This window comes from Oreochromis niloticus, linkage group LG8 (assembly GCF_001858045.2).
Source record: "Oreochromis niloticus isolate F11D_XX linkage group LG8, O_niloticus_UMD_NMBU, whole genome shotgun sequence".
Taxonomy (NCBI): domain Eukaryota; kingdom Metazoa; phylum Chordata; class Actinopteri; order Cichliformes; family Cichlidae; genus Oreochromis; species Oreochromis niloticus.
Window position 1 is genome coordinate 26564878 of NC_031973.2, and position 19688 is coordinate 26584565.

The 19688-nt window shown below is 40.4% G+C and overlaps 1 protein-coding gene across 9 annotated transcripts in view; it reads right to left on the reverse strand.

Moving 5' to 3' along the window:
* LOC100709033 (shisa family member 6) overlaps window positions 1-18584 on the reverse strand; it is a 78014-nt gene extending 59430 nt beyond the window's left edge. For all 9 annotated transcript variants that reach the window (XM_005447916.4, XM_005447915.4, XM_025909806.1 and 6 more), the window contains exons 1-4: window positions 18452-18584; window positions 17169-18074; window positions 15444-15604; window positions 4883-4984 (exon numbers count right to left, since the gene is read on the reverse strand). In XM_005447916.4, the coding sequence (XP_005447973.1) occupies window positions 4883-4984; window positions 15444-15604; window positions 17169-17692 (787 nt within the window). In that variant the 5' untranslated portion in view covers window positions 17693-18074; window positions 18452-18584. The remainder of the gene's footprint in view (window positions 1-4882; window positions 4985-15443; window positions 15605-17168; window positions 18075-18451) is intronic.
* Window positions 18585-19688: the final 1104 nt, after the last annotated feature.

Genomic DNA, 19688 nt, shown 5'->3' on the forward strand with positions numbered 1-19688 from the left:
GCTCAACTCCCAGTCCTACTGCCAGTTTCTGGAAGACACCTTCTTCAAGCAGTGGTACAGGAAGAAGTCTGCATCCTTCAAGAAAAACATGATTTTCATGCAGGACAATGCTCCATCACACGTGTCCAAGTACTCCACAGCGTGGCTGGCAAGAAAGGGTATAAAAGAAGAAAAACTAATGACATGGCCTCCTTGTTCACCTGATCTGAACCCCATTGAGAACCTGTGGTCCATCATCAAATGTGAGATTTACAAGGAGGGAAAACAGTACACCTCTCTGAACAGTGTCTGGGAGGCTGTGGTTGCTGCTGCACGCAATGTTGATGGTGAACAGATCAAAACACTGACAGAATCCATGGATGGCAGGCTTTTGAGTGTCCTTGCAAAGAAAGGTGGCTATATTGGTCGCTGATTTGTTTTTGTTTTGTTTTTGAATGTCAGAAATGTATATTTGTGAATGTGGAAGTGTTATATTGGTTTCACTGGTAAAAATAAATAATTGAAATGGGTATATATTTGTTTTTTGGTAAGTTGCCTAATAATTATGCACAGTAATAGTCACCTGCACACACAGATATCCCCCTAAAGTAGCTAAAACTATAAACAAACTAAAAACTACTTCCAAAAACATTCAGCTTTGATATTAATGAGTTTTTTGGGTTCATTGAGAACATGGTTGTTGTTCAATAATAAAATTATTGAACAACAACCATGTTAATTCTGCACTCCCTGTAGATATGTTTTCCTCAGAGCCAAATGGGGAGCGTTTTTATTTTACAGTTTTACAGTAATACAGTTTTATGTATAGTGATGTGTTTTCGTGGTGTTTCATTGCTTCTTGTCCTAAAGGATCATGTAAAAAGTACCAGTCCCAGCTATTTTGACAAGGTTCCCAGCACCACTGGATAATATGCAACCCCAAACAATGATTTCTAAAGAAATGAGGGGGTGGCTCAGTATTGTTTAAATGTAAAATGATGCAGAAAACTGACTTGGTGACTCCGCTGGGATGAAGAAAACAACGGATGTGTGTGGAGAACTAAAAACCTTCCCCAAAACAGAAGCGTCATATCTCTTTATGTTCACTGTTGTAGGTGTGATTGAAGGTCTTTTAAAACAGTGTCTGCTTCTGCAGGGGTTTAATTGCACTATACGGGAACATTTGGTTTATTCAGTTCAATTCAATTCATTTTTAATTATATGGTGTCAAATCACAATGGCAGTTGTCTTAAGGTGCTTTATATTGTAAGGTTAAGATAATTATGTAACCCCTATGAGCAAGTGCTTTGGCAACAGTGGGAAGGAAGAACTCCCTTTTAACAGGAAGCAACTTGTAGCAGAACCAGGCTCAAGGATGGGTGGCCATCTGTCATGACTGGTTTGGGGTGAGAGCAGGAAGACAGGACAAAGATACGCTGTGGAAGAGAGCCAGAGATTAATAGCAGATTATTATTAACAGAAAGGAATGAACCAAAGTTTTAATTTACATTTCCTTTTAAGGATTAGGTTAAAAAAATAGTGAAGAGGTGCTCTGAGTCAAGCCTTCTCCAGACACTCATGTGGATTTTGCTAGTATTTTAAATTTTCTCATGTTTTAACAAAAACGTAATAATATGTAAAATAATAGAGAATTATGTCAGAGTCTACATATTGTTTTTGAGGACACGAGGTTGTAAAATCAAATCTAGATAAAAACACATCTTAAAATGTATTCTTAGTCGCAGTTTGTCACCACAACTACTCGCTAGTCACTCAAAGGTTGTGCATGCAACATTCCCAACCTTTGACTTTCAACCATTTTCAAGGTGAGTGTTCATATTGCTTGGTGGGAGGGAACCTGTTTCCAAACTGTCATGATCCGTAATCACACATTGATGATAACCCAGCCCTGACCTCACCTGTCCTCCCCAAGGCATTCTGTCCCAATGAGCTCAACTCATTCGATATACAACTCTTTGACATAGGTGGCTCAAGTCAAGTGGTTGCTAACTGGTTGTATTCTAGCTATATTTTGATATAAAGCCAAAGTTTATGACTGTCTGCCATTTTAAAGTTAAATGACTATCCTGCAGCAGTCGTTCACAAGTTGTGATTTCTGTGTATGTGTATTGAGATTGTCACAAATTTACTGCAGTTAATTGAACCTTTTTGTGACAAATATTTTGCATGTAATCGCCAATTTTACCACTTTTACCACTTAGTACATTTCAACATCTTTTCTAACCTTAACTAGAGGTCTTCTGTTGTCAACTCAAACCCAAGCACAAACATGACCGCCTCCTGGTCCAGGTTGTCAAATATGACTACTCAAGTTCCTGATTTCTATGTAAAGCTTGCTAAAAGCACTTTCAGCAATGTGGGTGATTCCTATTTGAAGTAGAATCTCAATCATTAATCTGAGGGGAAGGTTGTACTCAAAAAGGGTGATTTATACTCTCTGAGTATAAATGTAAGCTCCCCCTTTTTCATGCTCAGAGCTGATCTCATTTGACACATAGTTGTTTTGTATCATGCTACACAGATGTGAAACATCCAGCTGCTCTGACACCCAGAAACCCAGTCCTGACCTCACCTGTCCTCCCCAAGGACTGCATTACAACAGCACACACACCTATGCACACAAACACACACAACTTGCCATCTAATTACCAACCAAACATACCTTCCGCCTGTGTAATTAAGTGCTATAACAGATGCTATGCTAATCCGATCCAGAGGACTACATCATGACTTCTAAACTTCGTTCTGTCAACCTGGCAAAAAAAACCCATATATAACAGAAGAAGACAACATCTGTTTCGAATTCATTTGGCAAACAGACTTTTTTTTTCCACTGACTGACCTGTGAATATGTATTTGCATTCTCTCTTTTTCCAGCTTTGTTACTCTTGGCCTAGAGCAAACCAAGCTGTGCAAACCTCTTCCAAAAAAACGTAATGAAGGTCGATATGATTTAAATTCAGCTGTTTACTTGATGTTAACCTTAACGTGGCTCACATCAGCCCACATGTTTACTGTTTGGACATTTTAGAATCCATCCACAGATTTTGGATAAATCCAAAGCTGATTAAAGAGAGGGAGAAAGTGATTTTCTGACAATTGTAAATCACTGGGCTGGAAATATTAACACATGTTGTCAGAATCCCCGACTTTGATGTAAAGTAGGTAGGAGAAATTTAGTTTCTTTTGCCCGTCAAGGAGAAAACTAAGAAGCAGCTGAATCCATTCTGCTTTTGTGGATTTGTAGAGGACTTGTTAAAATACCATGAAAGAGTGTGGGATCCCTAATTAAACTGTTTGTTTGCCTCTGCTGCCCTGAAGTGTACATTGCTAAAGATAATACAGAGCAGTAACGACATCCGAACCAAACTTCACACCACCGTTTCAATGATTTCAAGATTCACTCCACAGTAAAACCTGCCTCTGGGCATGAGCATGGCCAAACAGAGATGTTGAAGAAGAATACTGTTAAAAAGAACTGGGGCTCTGCAAAAAGCTTCACATATTTGTTTGTGAGAAATTTAAGCATCAGCACGTCTTTCTAAGATTCCAAATTCTCAATCTGTCACATTTTATTTGTTTGTGCTGTGGAGGAATCAAAGGCTACAGTTTGCAAGAAAACACGGCTTTAACTGCACAGATGCTGAATGCTAAACCATCCCCCTTGCTGCTGTTATGACAAGTGCAGGGATGCGGGAGTGCTGCTATTGTGATATTTGTACAACGAGGAAAATCTGCTTAAAAGAATCAGGATTCATAAAACTTCATTATTCATCTCTGGTAGAGAAGCGCTGTGTGGGGGGTGGAGGGGCTACAGAGCATATCAGAAGGGGATTTTTTTTTAATTATTTTTATTATTTCTAGCTGCACATGAATGCCATTGTGAAACGAACCCCCTCTGGGGATGAAAACAAATGAAGCAAAGAGCAAAGAGGAAAACGGCTAATTTCATGTAAACATAAATGCGATGGTTCCTCATTAGAAGTAAGAGTGGGAGAAAAACTTGCAGGCTCCTGCAGTCTTGTGCACTTGGAAACAAAGTCATGATGTTTGGTGAAAGAGAATCCGTTCCTGCTGGTAGAAAAGCCACACATATACAGTTACACACACACAAACACACACACACACACACACACATACTACCGAGCAATGCATAAATCTGAACTGGTATTTATTAAAGCAACGGCAGGTCATCAGCTGCCGTAATTAGGATGATGAGCAGGAAATCAGCAGGTTTTGATAGCAAAGAGGAAGCATGGAAATACATCAAAGTACACCACAGAGGAAGCAAATTATATTTAAATCGAGACGCTTTTTTACAAAGGCAGTCATTTACCATGAAACGGTACAAGCATTCAATTAAACATTCGAAAGCAGGGTCAGGTAAAGGATGTCATCTTGCAACCCCTGCAAGGTTACACCAACACACACACAGGCACCAACACACACAGGCACTGACTCTGATTTGTTGGAGCTAAAATGGATGGGAATAAACCACAAGAGCTTAGTCAATGTGGCTGCATACTAATCAGTGTGTTACCCATGGGAAAACTCTACCCCCGCCCTACTAATAGGTGCATGTGTGTTGAGAATGCGTACACAAAGTCACCTTCTCCACCCCATGTCGCCCATCACCGGAGCTACGTGTATGCTTGCTTGTATTTGATTGCAAAATGTATTCATGGGGACTGGATAGGGAAATTGAATCTGGAAATATTTTACCTCTGTCCAGTGTCTCGTAGTTGATCACTGGTGATGTGAGTGGAGCATTGAGCAGGACTTTAAGCATTCAGCAGGTATAAAGCGTGGTGTTTGCACAAAAAGAATTTAATCTTCTAAGTAAGAAAAAGAGAAGGAAACGAGGACAGAAAAACTACTTTACCTTTCTGATGGCCTCGTCCCAGTGTCACAAAACCAGAAGAGATAAAGTTGTGAAGGTCAGCGCCTCCACTGCTTCTGACGCTCTCTTTTCCGTAGTGGAGACCTGATTGCATACAGAGACACACAGAGGCAAGCATGTAGAGCCACAACACAGAAACATTATAAAACAGCAGTTGGGGAGACCTGAATGCACAGTGTTAGTGTTCTGAATCCTGAATATGAACATTTAAATTTTGTGTAACCAGTAGGTAACTTCTGTCTGAGATACTGAGGGTGTGCTGTCCAAGATGTGTACTTGCATTTACACAGCATTTTCCCAGTCTTACCGACTGCTCAAAGCACTACAAGTGACATTTTTAACCATACATAACATTATTCTATGCACTTCAAACACTTTATACCTCACGTTCATGGCCTGTTAACCAGTTAACGTAACATACATGACCTTGGGACAGAGGAAATAAGATCAACTGAAAGAAACCCATACAGGTCTAGGAATAACATTACAAACTCCACACAAAACAACTCCAGCTAGGGTTCAAACCAGGAACCTTCTTGTGTGAGGCACCATGTCAATCAATAAAGAAAGGAGCTTTGTCCCACCAAAATATCCTGTTATATGGAAGTGACTAAATACACCCATTTTCATAGATTAATAAGAAAGTATAATATTGCAGTCATTTTTAAACATCATAAGGAAATGATGTGAAACATAAGCATCTGACTCACAGTGAGATGTTAAGCTAAGAATTAACATGTTTTATTTAAATATGCTTAAATTTGGATATTGTTGGAGGCACACTTGTTTTCTCTGCAGCAACTCAAAAATTTAAAAATTCAAAAAGACAAGGGAAAAACTGTGTGTTGCAGTCAACAGTTGGTGGTCAACATGGTGAGTTTTTTGCCATATCCACACTGTGTTTAGACTGTTTAAGTCTGGACAGTTAAGGTTAAAAAAAAAGTAACATGATACACAATGACGACATTGAGCCAGAGGGACAAAAATGCTAAACCATGTGCAATGGAAGACAACGTGGAAATAATCTGCTAGCACTTTCAGGGAAGGCAACTGTAAAAGTAAAGTATGAAGTATATCTTAACCTTTGCAATAATTTTGACCATCCTGTCGAAGCCTTACCCTTTCTGAAAGTAGCATATTCAATCACTTGTGGGACTATAACAAATGAATATTTTCATTTTTGACTCACTTGCTATTTTAGTAAATAAGCTGGTACTTTTCTACTCTGTTCATGCACTCAAAGCACTGTCTATGAGCTTCATTCATCCATTTACACAAAGATTCATACACATGCTTTTATTTAACATTCACACGCTAAATTCAGGGTTTAGTCACATTCCAATGTCTTGCACAAAGCTGTCCGATTATTAAATGACTCATTTTACCTCCTGAGCTGCAGCCACGTGATATAAAATGTTAGAAATATAGAATAGAACTATAAAAGCTACCTGCTTTCTCCCAGAACCCATATTTAAATGTGTTGTCAAAAGTTGGTGCCCATTACAACTGAATCTGACAGTTAGGACAAAGATTTAATTTATTAGTTTGACTCAGTGTTTGGTGGGAAGATAGAATACTTTACAGTTATTGACAATGCACAGACTAATAGCAGAGATTGGACGTTTAGATTATTGCTTTTACTGTGTTGACATTTAATTGTCCGTGTCATTGTAACTCTTTTATATCACTGAAAAGCACAAATATCACAGATTTATTTCATTTTCTTTGTGACACTGACACAGTAAAATGTAAAAATTTACACAAAAAAGACATATAGAAATGTATAGAAATTACAAAGCTCAAAAAATTATGTATCAGTGTTTCATGGAAACTAAATATAGAACCACTATAATACTAATAGAACCCTTGGAATATAATATATATACTGACGTATAAAATCAATGATGTTTCACTTTAAAAGAACATTTGCAGGGTAGCTAAATTGTGTTTGAGTGTTTCTATCAAATTTCTTATTTGCCTCAGATGTGTGGGGCTTTTTTTGTGCCAAATATAAAATTTTCCCATGGTGTCATTACCCCTCAGACATGGATTGAGGGGAAATGGCTGAAATGTGAACAGCAGCTGCAAACACAGTGCTATGATATTCAAAAAAAAAGGAAGAAGAAGAAAATAAGCAATATGTTTCCACCACCCACATACTAGTGCACTTTGAACTCAATCACACCTCTCCCTGTGCTGCCTTCATGCTGCAGATAGAATATCTACAAGGGTTATGTTACGCATTCAGTCATACCAGCATGCATGTATATATATCACATGCAGAATTGCTAGTGCTGCTGCACTATTATTGTCTTCTTTTGTCATATTTGTCATTGGTAGGTAACTCCACGGGCCATTGTGACGACCCTGGAAAAACCATTCAAAAGCGATCACAATCCACATTTTTTCCCCTCCCGCTTTCTCTCCCACTGCTCATTACTGAGAGATAGCATGAAGAGTCTGCAGAGAGAACATTATGAATTTATCCTCCTTGATACAAAGAAAATCGTGACTTTCACCTCAACGATGTACTATGGAAATGAACAGGCGCTGGAGCCAATGCACGCTGAGGATTCATATGGTAATTTTTTTTAATCTGACCTCTTCACTGGACACCTACACCTCTGAATTTGGAAAAATGTGAATAATAAGATAATTATATTATGAACAAAGCCTGATGTGGTGCAGCTTGGCAGGCAGTGGAGAGACTATCTGAATCCAAGGTCAATTAAGGTCCAACACAGCCAGGCAAAAGTAATTTGATTCAATTCAATTCAGTTAAGTTTAATTTATAAAACATCAATTCACAACAACGGTCACATAAAGACGCTTTATACTGTAAGTTAAAGAACCTACAATATTAGAAAGAAACCGAAACAATCACCATGACCCCCTTTGAGCAACCACTTGGTGACACTGAGAAGGAAAAACTATCTTTTAAGAGGAAGAAAGCTCTGAAAGAAACAGGCTCAGGGAGGGGCAGCCATCTGCAGAGAACCGTTGGGGGTGAGGGGGAAGAGACCAGATAGAGTTGGCACAAAAGACAGATTACGGGAGAAAGAGCCAGAGTTTAATTCTTACCAATGATTAAATGCAGTAGTAGTGTATAAACACCAGTAAAAAGGAATGAGCAGCCGAGCAGCCTGAGCTTATTGCAGCATAACTAAAGAATGGTTCAGGGTCAGCTGATTCTGCTCTAACTATGAGCTTTATCAAATAGGAAAGCTTTATGCCTAATCTTGAAAGCAGAGGAAGTGTCTATTTCCCAAATCCAAACTGAAGGCTGATTCCATGATGGGGCTTGATAATACAAGATGTTATATGTGAGGAGAAGGATTTTAAATTCAATTCTGAGCTGAGCAAGGAGTTGATGAGGAGAAACTAATATGGGAGGAATGTGGTGTTTCTTTCCAGTCCCAGTTAGTACTCTTGCTGCGGAGCTCTGGATCAACTGAAAGCTTTTTAGGAAGCTTTTAGAGCAAACTGATAAAAATGAATTATTATAGCCTTGACGTTATAATTGCATGAATCAGTGTGTGAGACAAGATGTTTCTAATTTTTAGCAAGAATGCACAAATTAATCAGTAATAAGTAGTAATTAATCAGTAATCCTATATATTTGTTTAATGTGCTCACTGAAGGACATTTCCTGGTCACAAATGACTCCAAGATTTCTCACATTATTACTGAAGGACAAGGCAATGCCATCTAAAGTAAGTATCTGGTTGGATACCATGTTTCTAAATGTTCTAAATGTTTCAGGCCAAGTACACTAACTTAAAAAATGCCTGTAGTTTAACTAGGTGATTTGTACCATGGGACTTCATGGATAAATAAAACTGGGTTCCCCCTGCATAGCAATGAAAATGTGTGCAGTCCTTTCTAATAAAATTCCCTAAAGGAAACATGTACAATGTATTGGTCCTAGCACAGTCCTAAATGATCAGTTAACTGTTTGACAAAGATTTTTTTTAAATGGTAGGAAGGTCGGAAACTTTTTTTTATGGCTGGAATGAGTAAGGGTCTTTTAAGTAATGATTTATTTAGCGCAACCTTAAAAGCATGTGGTTCACAGCCTGTTAATAAAGATGGATTAATCATATTTAAAATTAAAGCATTCATTAATGGTAAAACTTTTTTTTTAACAATCTTGTAAGGATGGAGTATTGATGTTTTAAAGGAAGACATTGAAGTTAACTCTGAAAGATTGATTGGAGAGAAATACTCTAAATTCCTCTGCTTAATGACACATCTGTGGGATAGCTGTGAATATTTTTTTTCTCTAATGGTTAAAATATGTAAAGAAATTCATAAAGTCCTTGCTAGTTTGGGTCAAAAAGGAATAATTGGCTCAACAGAGCTCTGACTCTGTCAGCCTGGCTACAGTGCAGAAAAGAAACCTGGGGTTGTTTTCCTTGATCGGTACCAAATAGTAAACGTTCTATCTTTATGGAAGACTCTTTTATTGTGGTACAGTTTTGGATTTTGGATTTTTTTCTACCCAAATTAATATCTTTAATGCAATTTTCTCTCCAAATGAAGTTATCTACTGTAAGGCATAGATTTATCAGTTATGCCAGGTACCAACCTCTGTTACCAATATCGATCTCTAAATTGTTGCCTTTTTTTTGGAGCAGCCACAGTATCCGAGGTTGTGACCTGAGTGTGATTAAAGGCATGGCTGGGCTTATTTATATTTTCTCTAATAAAAAATTAAATGAGGTGTTAAGGCTGGGGGTGGCTGTAGCTCAGGAGGTAGAGGTTCGATCCCTGGCTCCTCCAGTTTGCTTGCCAAGTATCCTTGGGCAAGATACGAACCCCAAGTTGCTCCCCGATGCATCCATCAGAGTATGAATGTTCATTAGGAAGCACTAAAAGCTTAGAAGAAAAAGTGATTGGGTGAATCTGGCACGTTGTATAGAGCGCTTTGAGAACTCTGAAGAGGAGAAAAGCACTATATAAGAATCAGTCCATTAGACTGTCATTTACATGAATGTTAAAATCTCCTATAATAGTGATTTTTATTAGAACTGAGCACTTAATCAGATTTTTTTTTTAAAGTCTGAGAAATCAAATAGAAATACTGACTATGGGCCATAAGGACAACAGATAACACCTGATTTTTGGCTTCTCTGATTAGGGTGGACAAACTTCAGAGTGGCTTTCAAATGATTCATAACTCTGTCCAGGTCTTTGGTTGATTAATAAGTAAAATAAGTAAAAGATTGCTGCCACTCCTCTCCTTGACCTCTGACAGTCATACTGTCAGAGGCCATCAATTACAGTGACTCTCTGCAAGCAGGCAATCAATTATTTATTGATTTATAAATAGTGATTTATAAGAGAGAGAGCTAATATTTAATATTGCACATTCATTTACTTTTAGGTGTACTTGATGGTATTTGATGAATCCTCTGTGAATTTTAAGTCTGCTTCCTAAATTAAACCATAATACCATTTATATGGTATACTGGTTTTAGACAATGATCAGAACTATATGTGTCATTTTGATAAAGCCATTTAACTGCAGCTCAGTGTCACATATCTCATTCTCTTTACCTTCCCTTCATGGTGTCTTTCAGTTTCTCTGTTATATAAGCTGAAACCTCTAAAGGAAACATTTTCAGTGATACCTTGGAAAATACATGCCCCTGCCCTCTCATGAAACTAATTGCGCAGTGCAGTCCTAAGTTCTAACCCACTCTGGGCTGTCTTAAACCAGAACAGCTGTGGGATATAGTTGGATTCCTGCCTCTGCACCTGAAACACACTTATCCACATACACACATATGTCTGGCACTCAGGGTGCCAGAAGTCCAGCTGTATAATAAGGGGCAATAATGAGATCTAGGGCAGGAGACAATTAGGTGGAGTCTCTCAGTTGCTCAGGTTAAACACAGGTGCACTCAAGAGAAAGCTTCTAATAAACATGTTGATGCAGTCAGCACAGAAATGTTGTTTTTAACATGGGGCCTGATGATTATCTGGCCAATGGGGAGCCAGTGAGGTCACAGCGGAGATGTTATTGCTGCACACTTCAAGGATTAATTGGAAAGAAGCAGCAGGAAGAGGAAGCAGATGTTTGTTACATGTGTGTAGTAGTGGTTGAGGCGGGATGCCTCACTGAATATAATTATAAAAGTGCCTATTGGCAAATAATTAGAGTAATTAATTCACTGTTTTGTTGTTTAGGCAAAATTTGGGGTTTTTGTGGAAAGAAGGTGCAACACACAGAACTTTTAAAAATATATATCTGAAGATCACATCATAACCGCCAAACAGCCGAAAATGTTATTCTATCATCACGACCTCTAATTGTCCACAGCAGCTGACCTTTAAGCTCGAGAGTCATCTCATAAAATGAACTGACAGCTCAGATCCCTTCAGTGCTGCATACAGTGCAGATATATAAATACCAACTCGAGGCTTTTCAGCTGCTACGTGAACCCTAACATGCGGCGATTCAATAAATTCAGCACCATAAATTATAATCCAATTTTTAATTCAACTCATTACAAGTTTATTGTTGTAGTTCACCCATTCTACTTTTGAAAACTGGGCCTGACCACTCAAGACGTTGCTCATTAGGAGATGGAGGATTGTTTTATTCTGTTCTGCATTTAACAGGGAGACAAACATAAGATCTCTCAAAGATCTGATCTCTCTTTCAGTGAGAGTACTACCAGTCCCTGTAAGTGTTCTAAGTGAAGACTTTTCTTCATGCTTTTAAAACAATGTGATATTAGGGAATTCTAGTTGGCCTACCTATAAGGAACAAATGCGCTTGACTAGTATTTTTTGGTTTCTGTATCTGAAAACTTTACTTCATCATTCTCTGCATTAGGAAACTGTCAGAGAGGAAACCAAGCAACACTCTAAAAACCCTCCAAAAAACAGGCAACTCTTCGCCTGTGGTTTGCGGTGAATAAATCAGCTTCATCTGAAGAGAGCTGTCGGCTAAACTGCATTACTCAGAGAGGCGGTTATTGTTTACTTTAACCGACGGCAAACTCCTGCAAAGGTATCTGCTCCTCCCTTTCAAGGCCGGCTCCTTGTTGTGGCTGCGGGGCGCTCTGTGTTTACACCCCGACCTAAAAGAGAATCTGAGCCACACAACAATGCAGAGTGGATTCGAATAAAAATAGAAGCACTTGCGCTGGTATCATATTATGCTGTCTGTACTGTTTTTGCTGTAGGCCCCTCTTTTTTTATTTAAAAAAATGCAGGGAAGTTTTGCAGTGCACCAAGGGTACCATGTTGCCACACAAGATCTGTGATGTGAAAAAATAAATCAGCCTGTATTTTTAGAAAAGGGCAGACATAAAGGATTTTAAAATACATTGGTGCGGACATCTCTGCAGCCAAGAGAGACTGGACATGTTTAAATGCAAAGATCAAAGGTTATATGGCTGTTGTACCCACTTGTACCCACTTTAGGCATAAGTTGGCAGGATCCTCTTGGGCCCCTTAGCCTTTTGCTTCATGAGGTCTCTCCACCTGATATAAAAGTGTCTCCAAAAGCTTCTGGATGTGAAGTGCCAGCAGCAACAGTTCCACCCGAGAACCCTCTCCTTAAGAGGCATGTCTTGCCGTTCTGTGCCAAATGCCCATTTAGGCGTACATGAATATGCATTTTCTATGTGAGCGAGTGGACTCCCTCTCTGTTCTCCCAATTTATATGCACACATTAACCACACTTGTGCCCGCACTGTCACTGCCTTTCATGTCCAACCCCATCAGGACGGCTGTGGTCCCTGATGTGGAGGGGGTGGGTTTTTCTTTTTTATCTAGGATAGACTGAGCAGAGCTGGCGCAAGTTGTATTCTCTATGCAGTGACTCTCTGCAAGCAGGCAAAACACAGGCGACAGAGCAATATAAAGATAAAGCGATGCCCGAGCTCATTTGAGGAAAAAAACATGCAAGTATGCACTGGAGGCAGGCTGACATGTGCAGCTTTGCATCTGCCCTGTCTCCCTCTCTGTGCATGGGCCGGAAGTGACCATGAAGGATAGACCAATTCATTCACTAAGCTGAGGAGACATTAAGTGAATGAATGCAGACTGCAGCTGCAACAAGCACTGTACTGCAAGAAAAATGTTCCCCCCAAGTGTGTGATAGATGTGAAAGTGACAGAAAGAGGCCAAGTTTACATGACATTCAAGCGGCTGCAAACCCAAATAAAGCTGAGAATATGCACAATCTATTATTTAAAGATGAGGATGCAGAGAGATTGTTGCTGTCCTGTCACACAACTCAGCCATAACAACTTCATGTACTGTGTTAGGTGCTGTGCTGCTTACATCTACAGCTCAGAAAATAAACATTTTAGCTATAATATTCTCTTCGCTCACATTTTCTGAAGGTTGTTATGACTCTCTCATCGATTAATATAAATATGTTGTTATATGACTGGTTTCTAATTAAAACATTTCAAAAAGAGTGGATAGGGATAATCTAGGGATAGGTAGGGGGTGGCATCTTAGGGTATAGCATCAGACAGTTTACTTCCTACATTCTGGACTACATTTGTGCACCAGTTTATATATTTTCTGCACTAGTTTCCACTTTAATATATACTGTAATATAATGTACTGAGACTCTTTGGCACTGTAGTGCTTTCAATTAAATTTTCATGACGTTTTTTACATTCAACATTATAACTTCCACGTCTACACTTACATGTTCTCCTACTGTACAATGAGCTGACAATATTGGCTGCCATCAGGCTGCTTTTGTGCCTTTTCTTTAGTGAAGTAACCTGCGTAATCGTCCATGTATGTATGAGAATTCATTTATCTGCCCTGGATTTGGGGGCTCAGATGTGTTTTAGTATGATACGCATATTTATGGAACTGACTGAAACTGAGAACAGCCAACATTATCTCAAGGTCAGTTAGCAAACTAGCAAACATATTTCCAAAGACAAAAAACAGTGGCTCACAATGGGTTTTTAGGCAGAAAAAATACCCTAATATCCTTTCACTTCTGATTTCTCCAACCTGCTTGTTTTCTCACAGCATCAGAGCTGTGAAGCTGCTGGCAGAGATCAAAACACTTTGTCTCAAAACACTTTATGGCACCTGTTTTGTTTTAGGAAGTAGAGCAGGTTGTCTACTAATCTGAGGTTCGATCTCCAGCTCTTTCAGTCCACATGTCAAAGTAGCCTTGGAAAAGGTACTACACACCAAATTGTCCGATGCCTGCATTTGAGTGTTTGAATGACAGATAGCCCTCAAAGTCAGAAAATGCTTTGAGTGCTCAGTCAGAGTATCTAAGTGATATATATACCCTGTCCGACTATAGTTTGGATATAATAAGAATTTCTATATAGCAAGATGATTTCTAAACAAAAATTACTGCTTGTTTGTCATTTATCACAATGTGAAAGCATCCAAGCAAACACTTTGACTCTGAGTAACTGTGAGCTGATCGTCTTTTATTGAGGCCTTGGATGACAAAGTGTTCCAAAATGACAGTTCAGCCTTCCCAAGTGTGGGTTGAATGTCATTCTTGGACTTTTTTTAGCTAAGGGAAGTTTGCGTATGAGAATTATTTTATATTGTTCTGTTATTTTAAAAATGAAACTAAATTTTCTTGCTGAACTCATCAGAAGTTAAGCTGTCATATACTGACGTATCTAAAGACAGTTTCTTCTGGCTTCTAATTTTAGTTTAATTTATATAACTTGCGGGAAATCCCCCAGCATGACTTAAAAATTAAAAACCACAATTTGTAGTTACTTACCAGTGTCGACCACCTGAGCTTTAAATTAGGGGTATATGTATAGCAAGGGGAAGTTTCTTCTCTGACAGTAAATATATAGATAAATTAATAGATCATGCCAAAGAAAACGTTACACAGCAGTAAAGTCTGCCGTGCTTTCAGAGCTACATCACCTGTAATTTTCTACTCCGTATCTCTGCATTTGCTCATCCTGCACAGAGGCTTAACATCTTTCTGTTTTTCTTTCCATCTCAGCAACTCCATTGTAATATCTCATTATTTTCCATCTGTGTCCCTCTCCCCAAGTGGCTTTGTATCTCTCCATCTGATAACACCTGCTTTGTCTGTGAACCTGCCAGTGCTGCCTGGATTCTGTGTCCATTTTTCAGGCCATATTAATGACTCACACTCCTGTCTGTTCTTGCAATTGCAAGGTTAAATGACTCTGTGTGTGTTCTGACTGAGTGAGAGGTCATCACTTCCAGCCTATCAGAATCTGCTGGGCAGGTCTACCTTTGCTAGTCTGTGATTATCTGTCCTTTAGTCTCTCTGTTGCTCTCTCTTCTCTTTTGCTCAAATCAGATGATTACAGGATGTTACCACGGAAGATTAAAATGCTGAAAGGGTCAGTACAGTGGGTGCAATTTGAATGGTATAGCAGAATTTTACACACAAATAATGATGATACGCTGCAAATGCATTGCACAAAAATGCTCTCAAAGACACAGGCACGGGTTTCAGCTGCTGAAGTGTCCCTTCAGCCATAAACATAAGCTTTAGAGCTTCGAATATAGAGAGGAGAGCAAGAAGAGCTCTTACCATGGTTGGATTTGGAGGTGTGAACAGGGGTGTAGTGGTTCTTGGATGAGGTTCTGACTGGTGTGTTGTCTTTGGGTGAGCCATTCATGGCTGCAAAATTCTCACAGTCGTATTGTGATATAGGGATGGGCCCCTGCTGCCTCAGGATGTCTGCAAGGGCCCTAAAAACAGACAAGCACACGGCAAACAAGTGTGAACATTGCACCAAAAAGGAGGCTTTTCCTCTTTGTACAGGTTGTCTCTGTGCATGCAGCTGAACACGGTTAAAAACCAGACGTGAATTGTTGAAACAGTGTTGCGCTATTATGGGTAATTCAGGGCTGCTCCGTTTCTTGTTCTTCTGTCTCTCTCTCTCTTTTCTTTTTTTCTTTTTTTAACACGTCTGGGAACATGACGAATGTTCATTTGCAAGAGAAACAGCGTTGGATGTGTGAGTATCTCAGCTAATTGGGTTGAATTTGAATGTTTTTCAGACCGCACCAGGTGCATATGGAAGGATGAAGCCCTCGAGGGGGGTGAAAGAGGGAGAGAAGCAATCATGATGAAAGAAAGTAAAAAAAATGTTTGTTTGCTTTTTTTCTGACATCATACTTAGAAAAAATGGGGGGGAAATCTAATTACTTTGAAGGCGCCGCAGCAGCTCGAAGCTTTTGTACGACAAATGTATTGGTGGTTTAACCTTTGCTTTTAAATTAATATCTTAGCTTCTCTTTACCGCCCCCCTCTCCCCACCTCAGCGATTCATCCCTTTCCCACCCTGCCCTCCTTTGTGATCCTTATGGAATGTGCAGTGGTGCATGCGTGTCACACAGCCTTGATACAGCCAAAACATTAATGCAAACATCATCTATTATTCACAGACTTAAGATTGCTCAAGTCTGTGAATAATGCATTCAGTAATAATAAAAAAACAATTCAGTGTTGAAGATCTTATGTGTCAGCATTTGTTCGTGTTGGTCTGCCCGTGTATGATGGGGCCAGTATGAGGAGATGGGATTCAGTTGCAGCATCCTCATCCACCTCCTCACCTGAACACACCAGACAGCCATGTGCTGATGTGTAGAGGCTGAAGAGAGGGTTGTCAAGTATGATTCTTGACAGCTGGCTGGTTGCCTCCTGAGCCCAGTATCGGGACTAGTGTTAGACTCCAGCACCAGTTACAATTTCTTTTTCTTTTTTTAATCTCAGAGTTTTAATTCTGCAATATGAACTAAAAAACATAAAATATAAACGTTGGCCATTAGTCCTTCTCACTCCCACTCATAGCAGATGCACGCACTTGTTTCAGGAGCACCAGCCTACCACAATCAGTATGATAACACTCTTTCAACTTCTCTCTATAATTATTTTAGGCTTTGGTTTTTCTGGGATTTAACATCTGCTGCAGATCGAACACAATTTGATCTGAGAAGTGCTGCCTTTTAGATAACAGTCTGTTCATTCATTCCAGTGCTTTACCAGCCTCATTTTCACTTTGTTAGCGCTGATAGAGAGAAAGAAAACAAGTTGCTTGCTTGAAAAAGATCGCATTTGACAGCACTTTGGGCCTGTTTCTTTCACCTTTAACCCCTGCCTGTAAATGGACTCTACATCTCTGTGCATATTATGGTCTGTCCAGTTATACATATTCATGAAGTGCAAAAGGTAGGCTTTTAATATGCAGCTTTGTTTCTTACTTAAAGGGAGCATGTTAAGCAGAATTATTACAGTCTTCCTCCCACTCACCTGTGTATATTCATTTCCTGAGGCGGCTCTGTGGCTTTGTCATATGCAACTTTGGCCGACACTCCCAACACTATGATGAAGGCTATGATCCCACAGGTGATGTAGACCGCCGTGTTGGTCTGATCCATGTAGGGATAGGGATCACCGGTCGGGCTGGGGGACGGAGTGGCCGTCTCCAACCAGCCCGGCGTTACGTAGTTCGTGCACGCAGTCTGATCAAGTCGGTCTTTCTTATACTCGCAGCAAAAGCGCAGGAAGCATGTCCCGCAGCAGTACCGGTGATCCGTGTTGTTGCACTCGAACGCACTGTCAAACTGCCCGCTTACATCGAAGTAGCCCTTGCAGGACTCGTGTTTCCTGACGGGCGACGGTTTTGGAGTCTTCTGCGGGACGACCGTGGGGATAGCGGTGGCTTTCGGAGCCTTCCTGGTCGCCTGCTTGGATTTTTTACCGCCCGTTGCGGCGCTCAAGACGCTCAGGGGGTCCAGGTAGATCAGCAGCAATAAAAGGTACCTTATCCCCATGATAATGTGAAGAAGTCTTCCAGTGTTATGTGCTTGCACAGACACTTCAACTCTGGTTAAACGCTCAAAGGTTCAGTCTCGTGCAAGTCTTCCCCTATTCGGTCAGTGTCCTGTGCAGCCGTCATGCTGAATGCAACTCTGTGCGGACTTTTGTCAAGGGCATTCTCTGCAGTTATTATGCAATGGACACACTAAAGCCCATTGCGAGCCTTCGCTGAGCATAGACAGGAGAGCACAACCATATCCTGACCTGGCTCAGGAACTGACAGCCGCCCGGGCTCTGCGCGTTCTCCCCGCCTCGGCTGAGCTGTTGCGGCGCGTCGCTATCCAAGGTGCTGAGATCTGGAGCCCACAGTCAGCTCCGTTAAGAGTCAAAGTTAGGCTGGGGGAACAAATAAAACAAATGAGCTCATTAGGTATTATCCTCACGTCAGAGGCGCGTCATTAATTCATTTTTCTACCCGTATAAATATCCCGACACATTTGAGTCATGAATTTGAGTTCATTCGTGCAGTTTGCGCGACACCTCTAACTTGATAACATTCCACCCACACATCACAGGATCGTCCAGATGAATCTGGTGTGTTATCTTTATGTTAAGCATCACACCCGAGCATTGCAGTACTAAACTAAACGTGGCGCCAAGAGCATTCCAGTCATTAATTTCAAAGAGGATTCAAAGTAAGTTGACGAGTTTTATTTTTCTCGATATATTCACGGTATTTTAATTCGGGGTGGGAGTATGAAAAGCCAGCCTACCTCTGTTAGGATACCCACTGGGGAGTTGCTCTGTGTCTGGTTCTCTGAAAGTCTCTCTCCCTCTCTCTCTACTTCTCCTCCTCTCCTCCTTCTTGGTTTTCTCCCTCCCTCTTGTCTTACATCACTTCGGTGCTGGCGTCAGAACTCAGCCAAGTATCGGTAAATTGCACCCCCGTCTTCTTTTTTTCTCCTTCTCCTCCTCCTCCAAGCAAGCCTGGTTATTGGCATTAACACTTCTAAATTAAATGGCTGCACAGACCTCTTGTTCGCTGGCGGTATCCGGCAGCATCCTTCACTCTCCGCATGGGTTGCATGTTTATTCGTGCTTGCAGTCTTCTGCGCAATTTCCTGACCTTTTTGTGCGACTGGCTGTTATCATTTTGTGGCTTAATGTCTGTAAACACGCATTGTTTTCAGGAGGAATCAGCACTAAGCTGTGCTCCAGATCACAGTTAACACATTCATTATTGCAGATTAAGTCATTCACGCTGGCACTGTAACCAAGCCATGGTACCTGGGGGATTGTGGAAAACTGATAGGGCTAAATTACCAGTCAAGTGTGTGTTCAGCACTGTTGCACTGAAATGAGCCAAAGCTGTATGGCACACTTCCACAAACAGATCTCCCTCGTTCTTCTTTAAACGGCGGTCAGGAATGCAAACCGCCCATGCTTCTGTTTCCAAATAAACCCCCTCACTAATTAACATACATTCAGCTATAGAAATCGGCAGGTACAGAGCCGGGTTATAACGAAGAGCTGCACACATCACTCCCAGCGCTTGAAAGCAGAGTTATACTACACATCATATTCGCACCCAACACTTTCTCGCCTTCTGATGACAAACTGCCAGGGGTGTCTTGACAGCAACAGCTTCAGAAAGGTGTGGAAGCCGCGGGGTGAGAGCGGGACCTTAAATCGCAGTTATCCTCCTTGGCTGGAAGCGCACAGCAACGTGAGGAGAATACAGCGTGTTGTTAATGACGAGTATTTCTGGTAGGCAGCGGGCTGTAATGATGTGAGACAAAGGAGCACTAGTAAAGATCAGATAAGAGAGAATATTGTGAGACCTTGGAGAGAAAGAAGAAGAATCAACTAGAAGTGTTTTATTATTTGCAAACTTCATATACAAAGAACATTTGATTACACCTTTATTAAAGTTATAGCTAAGTGTGATTATGTTTGTGGCTTTTATTGCATTTTCAAAAATCCCCTCTCCCACACAACATAAGTCACAGT